At 40.8% G+C, this 8854-nt stretch overlaps 1 protein-coding gene across 2 annotated transcripts in view; it reads right to left on the bottom strand.

The window, feature by feature from the left end:
* Positions 1-7340: 7340 nt before the first annotated feature.
* Positions 7341-8854, bottom strand: part of chrnb5a (cholinergic receptor, nicotinic, beta 5a) — a 40484-nt gene continuing 38970 nt past the window's right edge. Inside the window, exons 6-7 of one of the 2 annotated variants that reach the window (XM_039693224.2) lie at positions 8064-8206; positions 7341-7839 (exon numbers count right to left, since the gene is read on the bottom strand). In XM_039693224.2, coding sequence (XP_039549158.1) covers positions 7824-7839; positions 8064-8206 — 159 coding nt within the window. In that variant the 3' untranslated portion in view covers positions 7341-7823. Of the gene's footprint in view, positions 7840-8059; positions 8207-8854 lie in introns of those variants that run through there. The other variant, XM_089132340.1, reaches the window with a different exon arrangement.

The raw sequence follows: 8854 nt of genomic DNA, 5'->3' as shown, positions 1-8854 counted from the left end.
AGGGAAGTCTGGGCATCTCTGCTTAGACTGCTGCCCCCGCTACCCGGCCCCAAATGAAGCGGAAGAAGATGGCATGGCATCATCATCATCTAAAACGTTTTTAACGTACCTAAAAGGTAGTCGTAAACGCATTCGGCGTTGCATGTGGTCAAATGTGTTCGAACAGCCACAAAAGACTGCTTACTCTCCACCTTCTGACTAAAGGCATAAACATTTTTGGAAATGCGGTAGCCAGATGGTATTTACACTTTGTTGGTGTCAGGGGGCCAGGGTGGACCAGAGAGATCGGGGGCCAGGATGGAACAGACCCTAGTGTGGGCATTGCTTCCATGATGCCATTCAGTGACCTACTAGGATTTGTACTGCTGTATCCCATGGCATCACTGCTGGATCTTGGTGTGGCTAAGTCTTCTGTTACGAAGCACAGGAGTTATTTAGATCCAAGTGCAGCTTGTCTTTATTAAACAGAGTAGTAACCAGGCAAGGGTCATACACCAACAAACACAGCAGAGAAGATCAGGCAAAATCGTGGTCAATATACAAGCGGGATATCAGGGCAGGCAGTAGACAAACAGGATACAGGAACCAGGCAGAAGATCAGGAACAGATAAGGTCACAACTAGCAGGTAAATGCATGGAAAAAAGCTTGGAAATGTTCATAGCAGCAAAACAAGACTTAGCACATAGTGTTGTGTGAGGGTGGCTTAAATAAGTGTTTGAACATGAGGTGCAGGTGTATGGTGAAATCAGTCCAGGGAGATGCATGTTGGGAAATGGAGTCCGTAATCACCCAGGAGGTACGTGGCTAATCGTGACAGTTGGCAGGAAACCAAAGTTTTGTTGGAAGACGAAAAATGTATCAAGCAAAATGGTCTCTCACCATTCCTGATTTCTAACATGCACTCATTCCAACGTTTGGCATGGTCTTGTGGCTATCAGAGCAGAAAAAAAAGCTGATGCTCTCCGTATGTTTTCCTGTCATCTCCGTGCGTGTTCACATGTCAATTGTGCAAGCTTATTGTGTCCATTTGATCGAAGTAGAGCTGCCAATAGACCCTCTCCTCGAAGAAATCAGGACAAAATAGGTTGAAACTGGACAAAAGAGATGGATAAAAACACCAGGTGTAAATGGGTACGTCTCTCCCTTGTTTACTTCCGATACGATCGACCATAGAATGACAATTTCTGATATTTATTTTCATTAATGTAAGCAGTCTACTAAACTGTTTTAAAGATCTCATTAATTTGCATTATAAGCTATGAGAATTTCATCTTACTTTTTGGCAATATAAATGTCAACAACTGCAGCAAATTGTATTTTTCTCAGGCCTCTAAATAAAACTTTTTCCTCCTCAAGTTTGATCTCCATATTCTCCTATTTCATAATATATGTGCCATAAAAGCCTGATGTATAAAATGTAATACTCGACAAAATATACACATGCAATTTTTTTAAAGATTTCTTTCATATGCTTTCTAAAAGTTCTATTAACTGTTTAATTTTTAATAATTCAATTCTTCTGACTATTATTTCATTTTCTTTGGCTTTACAGGGTTAAACTGATTTTAATAAGGAATATTGTGTACTTATAATTATAAACTGTATAAGTGCCGAAAATAAACAAATATTAACCCTAATAATATTAAAAGCAATTATAATAATGTAATCATACATGGTAATATTTGAAAGGGTTAAGTTGTTGCTATAAGGGTTTACCCCTTTACAGGGAATATGAATGACATAGGGAAGACTACTTTGAAATGGACAGCACACCCATGTCCATAGATATATACACTAGATTCCGCCTTGGGGTTCTAAGCATGCGTTATGCATTAAAGAGGAGGGGCTCCCCTGTTCCATGATGGCGGCTCTATTGACACATTTGTTCCAATGAACTGCTGTAGACAAGGTGACATCTAGTGTATATATCGACCTTGTCTCAGTGGTTTCCATAGCAATGGAATACTTACTTTCCATGCTAATGTTAAAGAAGTTATTGCAAGTTATTGAAGTATCAGTGAAACGGTTAAAAGTTTCAAACACATTGAAAAAATTCCCACCGGTGTATGTATCATGTAATTTATAACCCTAGGTTATATAGAATTTAATCCTAGGTTATATAGGATTGTTTACCAGGGATTTAAAGTTTATGTACTCTACTGTAAGTTGACTCTCTCGATTCAAAGATGGGACATAAAAGTTGAATGTGCATTAAGAGAATGAACAGAACAGTAAAAGCGAGATAAAGAAACTGCTTTCACATAAAAAAGTAACAGTGAAAAAAATGAAGGAAAACATTTTTTTATTTGATTATTTTTATAATTACAATGCTTAGTTTGAAAAGTCTATTGATCTTAATGTTGTGGTGGTGAGGTGCTTTTTGATCACAGCATGAAACTTTATTTTAAGGCAATTAAAATGTGATTTATTTCCAGATATTACTCAAGCCATTAATCAAATGTTCATATAAAACAATTTTGAGTGAACTACAGTTTGTGTGTCAAGCAAGAAAGAGAAAAACATCTTAAAAAAATTAGTCCTTGTATCAAGATCTCTGAAAATCTTCCTGCTCTTAAAACCCTGTAAACCTTCTTTGATAGAAGAGAATGTGTGCCTTGAAAAAATATAAAAGTGAACACTACATAAAACATATAAATATTATAGTTATACAACAATTTGGCTGCAGAGATTTCAAGTGAGTGGCACTGACAGCTGTCGTAAGATGCTATTACTGTTCAAATGAGAAATTCTTAACTAAAGAGACAGGATCATTGGTTTATAGCTTTGAGAGTGTAGTGTGCAGAGTACACTTAAGAGAGGTTCTTTCCTATTGCATAAGTTAGTATACGCTATGGGAAAGATTAATCTTTTCAAGATATTGAAGCCAAAAAAGTATCCTTAATTTTTGTATTCATTGTCAACACAGTGCAGCAGTTAGCAAACCTAGAGCAGACTGTCTACGTGCTCATAGGCAGCCCTGTGGCAACTGTAGCAGCCTTCCACTGAGCCCGGCGTGACGTCATGTCCAATGATGGGCGCTTGTGCCCTCAACACATCTTAGCCCGCCAGAACGGGCGTGGCTTAGCGTATATAAGTGGGGCTCGGAGGCTGTCTCCCTGATTTTCATCTCTTCAACAAAGCTCTTCGCATCGCTGGATTTCGAGAGAAGCCGCTGCTGCAGGAAGATCACCCATACTTCCGGTGCAGTGCGACGATCAGAACCCGGAGGCCATTCAGCCCCTAGCTACACATGTAAAAGCGTGGGAAGCGATTCCAGGGGTATCCGAATGGGTGCTGAGCACAATAAGGCAGGGCTATTCACTAAAGTTCGATCACAGTCCCCTGCGCTTACGAGTGCAGACCGCGATGACACTAAATGTGGAAGTAGCACATCTACTCCACGCAGAAATAGCAAAGCTGCCATAGAACTTTAACCACCTTCTCTAAGCGAGTCAGGCTTTTCCAGACGTTATTTTTTCGTACCAAAAAGGACGGGACACTCAGACCTATTTAAGAACTGAGACATTTACATTTATTCATTTAGCTGACGCTTTTATCCAAAGCGACTTACTGTACAATTGCTATATTCGAACCCGGATCTCTCACACCAAAGGCATGTGTTCTATACACTGCGCCATCACCACCCCCATTTGAACAAAGTTCTTGTGAAAAGACAGTTCAAATTGCTTACGACCAGGAAAATCCTCGTGCACGTTCGCCCGAGGGACTGGTTTATCTCTCTCGATCTGGAAGATGCCTATTTTCAGATAATACCCCATCACAGGCCATTCTTGAGATTCCAGGTATATCAATACACTGTCCTGCTGTTCGGCCTGTCTTTGGCACACCATACATTCTCTCGCCCCTTTAAGAAATCAGGGCTTGCGAATTATGAACTTTCTAGACGATTGGCTGATTCTGGCACAGTCAGAGATAGAACTTTTATCTCACAGATCAGTGCTCCTCAGTCATCTTACTGCCCAGCCAGTCAATTTCCTTTTTGGGAAAAGAACTGGATTCTATGGCTATGACGGCTCGTTTATCGACACAGCGCTTGTGCCGTGTTCGATGCCTGACCGTGTCTTTCCAGAAGGGCAGTATTGCCCCTCTGAAGACATTTCAGAGGAAGATGGGCTGTATGGCCTCAGCTTCTGCAGTGCAGTGTGCTCCAGCTGGGCTTAATGCGCATGCGCCCACTACAATGCTGGCTGAACGCTCAAGCATCTCGCTGAGCTTGGGCCTCTCGCTGCGAACGAATCAGAGTGACTCAGAGCTGTATTATGGCTCTGCAGCCCTGGTTAGCGGCCGACTGGTATCAACAGGGGGTGATGATGGGAGCTGTCTCATATCAAAAGGTCATCTCGACAGATGCGTGCAACTCAGGTTGGGGCACTCTCTTTGAGGGCAGACTGGTATTTGCCCTGTGGTCAGACCAAGAGAAGCTCCTTCACATAAACTGTCTGGAAATGATAGCGGTCGAATGCACTGAAGCGCCTTCTCCCGTTCATACAGGACCATCATATTCTAACATGTCTGTGGTGTCCTACGTGAACCGTTCAGGTGGTGTCAGATCCAGGAACCTCTGCAATCTCACAGAAGGCCACCTCTTTGGTCTCAGCAGCATCTGCGCATGTACCAGGCCACCTGAACGACGGCCCAGACAAACTGTCCAGGGACATTATTCTCCTGGGAAACGCGCCACCCGGTGCTCCTTATAGCTCCGCGATGGGAGAACCAAACTTGGTTCCCGGTGCTGACGCGGCTATCAAAAACATTATGGTGAGGACAGATATGAACGCAAAACTTTTGCGTGTGAATGCAAATAACTTTGAGTGTGAACTTTTTGAACTCTTGTGAACGTTTGAACTCTTTGTGACGGAACGCAAAAGTTTTGCGAGGGAACGCAAATTTTCTCGGGGGAACGCAATTCCGATTCTGGTGAGGACAGATCTCCTCTCTCAAGCTTGCGGCTCAATCTGGCATTCTCATCCAGAGCACTGGTCTCTGCACGCATGGTTGATCAATGGATACCCGTTATCCTGCCAGAAGGAGTGATGAACACGGTTGCACAGTCTAGAGCTGCAAGCTAAACTTCTGTCAGTATAAGTGAGATGTATGTTCTGTCCAGATCTGATCGTGCGCAGGCTACTCTCACATGACTTAGCTCTCCTGGTTGAGCTGCACTATATTGGGTTAATATGCAACATGTCTATACCGACCGGTGCCGCCGCTCTGTATTCCCTTTGAGTGCTTATGTACTTGTGCCAGCCCACAACGCCTTATTCCCCGCTTATCTGGGATCCCCTGGATTCCCTGGGACTCATGAAGTGGATGCTTGGCACACACGGCGTTGACAAAGGGTTCCTGTAGCGTAAGCTAACTTACACAATACGAGAGAACCTCTCATAAGAGAATATATCGGTCAACCTCGGTTCTCTCTATAAGAGGGAACGAGTACTGCGTAACCTGCTGTGTTCACGCCAAGAGCGACTTTAGCTTCAGTCGATGAAAACCCCACTTATATACGCTAAGCCACGCCCATTCTGGCGGGCTAAGATGCGATTAGGGAGCAAGTGCCCCTTATTGGACATGACGTCACACCGGGCTCAGTGGTAGGCTGCTGCAGTTGGCGCAGGGCAGCCAATGAGCACACTAGACAGCTTGCTCTAGGTCTTCTAGGTGCTGCACTGACAATGAATACAAAATTAAGGATAATATTTTGGTATCAATAGCTTGAAAAGATTCATCTTTCCCATAGCGTAAGCTAACTTACGCAGTACTAGTTCCCTCTTCTAGAGAAAACTAAGGTTACGTTAGGTAAGCCATACATTTTGTTATGTGACACATGGGAGGAATTCATGGGTTCATTTTCATCAAGGAATTATTCAAATCAGTTAATGGCTGATTTTCTGGCTCATTAGTACTTTACTCCAATTAATCATCATTTGATAATTTACTGCTATTATGTTCAATAGAAAATGCAAACAAACCTTTTATAAAAAATTGTGTTTACAACTTGCTTTCTAAGGTCAATAATAGCACAATGTTAATTGTACCAGGCACACAGCACTCATTTTTAATACACATTCTATAAGAAGCCTAATAATTTGCATAGAAAGGTGGTTACCAAAGAAAACTACGGAGGACCTAAAGGGACGTGGTGGTGGAAAAAAATTTAGGATGGGAGAACTTTTTTTCCAAATCTTTTGCATTCCATCACAAAACTTTTGCGTTCCCCCGAGAAACTTTGCGTTCCCTCGCAAAGATATTTGCGTTCCCACGCAAAACCTGTCATGAGCTCGGACAGACACTTACTGTTTAATGTCCAGCTGGCAGTGTTTAAGAGCTCTGCACATTAATGGAGCGTTTCATAGAATTTGGACTCAAATATAAAGAAATGCGGTCAGGTCAGTGCTTAACTCAAGGAGATCAGTGAAGTTGGCAATATATTCACATAGGTTATTTGAACTTCCCGTATCAATATTCTTGAGCCAACGTTGTAAAAACACAAACGTCACCTATTTACAAATAGGTGTTAAATAGGTGTCGTTTGTGTTTTGACAACGTTGCTTGTGTTATAACATAGACAACGAACTACAACCAAATTCTCCTCAAAACAAACTTTATAAATATGCGTTATGCATTAAAGAGGAGGGGCTCCCCTGTTCCATGATGGCGGCTCTATTGACACATTTGTTCCAATGAACTGCCGTAGACAAGGTGACATCTAGTGTATATATATCGACCTTGTCTCAGTGGTTTCCATAGCAATGGAATACTTACTTTCCATGCTAATGTTAAAGAAGTTAATTGCAAGTTATTGAAGTATCAGTGAAACGGTTAAAAGTTTCAAACACATTGAAAAAATACCCACCGGTGTATGTATCATATAATTTATAACCCTAGGTTATATAGGATTTAATCCTAGGTTATATAGGATTGTTTAACAGGGATTTAAAGTTTATGTACTCTACTGTACAAATGGACTCTCTCGATTCAAAGATGCAGAAGGTTTTTGGGATTTGCACTTTGCAGATGGTCCCTTATTCGGACTTCGTCTTTCAATCGTCTGGTTAATGACATTTATATTATAAAACTTGTTTTGACGAGAATTGGGTTGTTGCTCGTTGTCTATGTTACTGTGATTGTAAACAGGTGTTGTTTGTGTTTTAACAACGTTTAGCTCAAGAATATTTAAACGCGAAGTTTGAATAGTCTATGTGAATATATTGCCAACTTCACTGAACTCGTTGAGTTAAGCACTGACTGCATTTCTTTAAATTTGATTCAAAGTTCAAACATAATGAAACACTCCATTAACATGTGGAGCTCTGAAACACTGCCAGCAGGACATTAAACAGGAAGTGTCTGTCCGAGCTCACAACAGGTTTTGCGTGTGAACGCAAATAACTTTGAATGTGAACGCAAATATCTTTGCAACGGAATGCAAAAGTTTTGCGAGGGAACGCAAAGTTTCTCGGGGGAACTCAAAAGATTAAAAAAAATTGAAAATCTCCCATCCAATTTTTTTTTGCCCACCACCACCACGTCCCTTTGGGTGCTCCATAGAAACCAATTAATTTGAATGCAAAATGCAATTTTTTACCAGCTTGGATTGCAGGTGGTTTGTGAATAAGATTTATGTTTGCGTAGATTTCTGTGGATAAGATTTATGTTCACCATAGCTAAAGTGGTGCAACAGTTTAGTGAATTCAACCCACAATGGTTATGTTCTGCTGAACAACGTGGATTTGTGTTTGTGATATGTCAAAACTCGGTCAACAGTTCTGTCCAAAAGTCACAGGATCTTTCAGCAGATATTTTAGAAATCCCCATATCTGTAAAAGGAAGACCAAGGAAAGAGAAAAACACCATGGGAAAGGGAAGGGAGGAAAAAAAGAAGAAGCAGATGCATCAGTAAACGTCAGAAAACTTTTCCACATTGAAGGTGACCCTATTTTTAAATGCATATGAAGTTTACAAAACTCCAGAAGGCATTGGCCTCCAAACACTCCTCTATCATGAATTAAAGAGAAGGAGTAGAGAAAGAAATGTGACTCACACTTCCTCTGCCACGGGGGTGTTATAGCTCTGAAAGAGAGGCTGAACAAAGAGTCCGAGTGTGCCGACGACACACACCAGGATAAAAATCCAGAGGAAGAGCCGGTCAATCACCATGGCCACATACTTCCAGTCCTCAATAATCTGCATGACACATACAAGCAAAAAAACATATTAATTACAACATATATGTATAGTCATGGTGGAAATTAGGGAATTGGGGATGAGCTTAACCCTGAGTGGTTTAGTAAGCTTTGAACGTGTTTTAGCACAATGTTTTCATGTCTGGTATTGGTATTTTTATCCACACTTCAGACTTAGTATGTCTAGGGATGTAGGAATTGTAATGAATTAACTTTTTTTAATGGTTAATGATTCTTTTGGTATTTGTAAGGGATAAATATTTCATTAATTCATTTCATTAATAAATATTTATAAACACATTATGGTACAAGGTGTTTACACAGACTTTAAATTTTTTTTTTACAGTCTTTTGGAAGCATAAATGCTTTATAACAATTGGCATATTAAACAACAATACAAAAGAAACAACATTTAAACAGATTTCATTCATTATTATTATTATTTTAAACAGCAATAGTAAGGAAAATGGTTAGGACACAGACACGATGTGATAAGATTCCAACGACAAATAATTTATCAGTCCAGACTAGATGCGACACGACTGCGTGATGCGTCAAAATCAATCAAACCCACAGTCAATCAGAACAGCATGTGGGCGGTATCTCGCGGAAAGTGCACAGCACCAGAGAGTAATCTTGACGGCAACCG

The sequence above is a fragment of the Pimephales promelas genome, chromosome 6, assembly GCF_988280905.1.
Source record: "Pimephales promelas chromosome 6, fPimPro1.hap1.1, whole genome shotgun sequence".
In the NCBI taxonomy this organism is placed as follows: Eukaryota; Metazoa; Chordata; class Actinopteri; order Cypriniformes; family Leuciscidae; genus Pimephales; species Pimephales promelas.
This window is presented reverse-complemented; position numbering and strand designations above follow the sequence as displayed.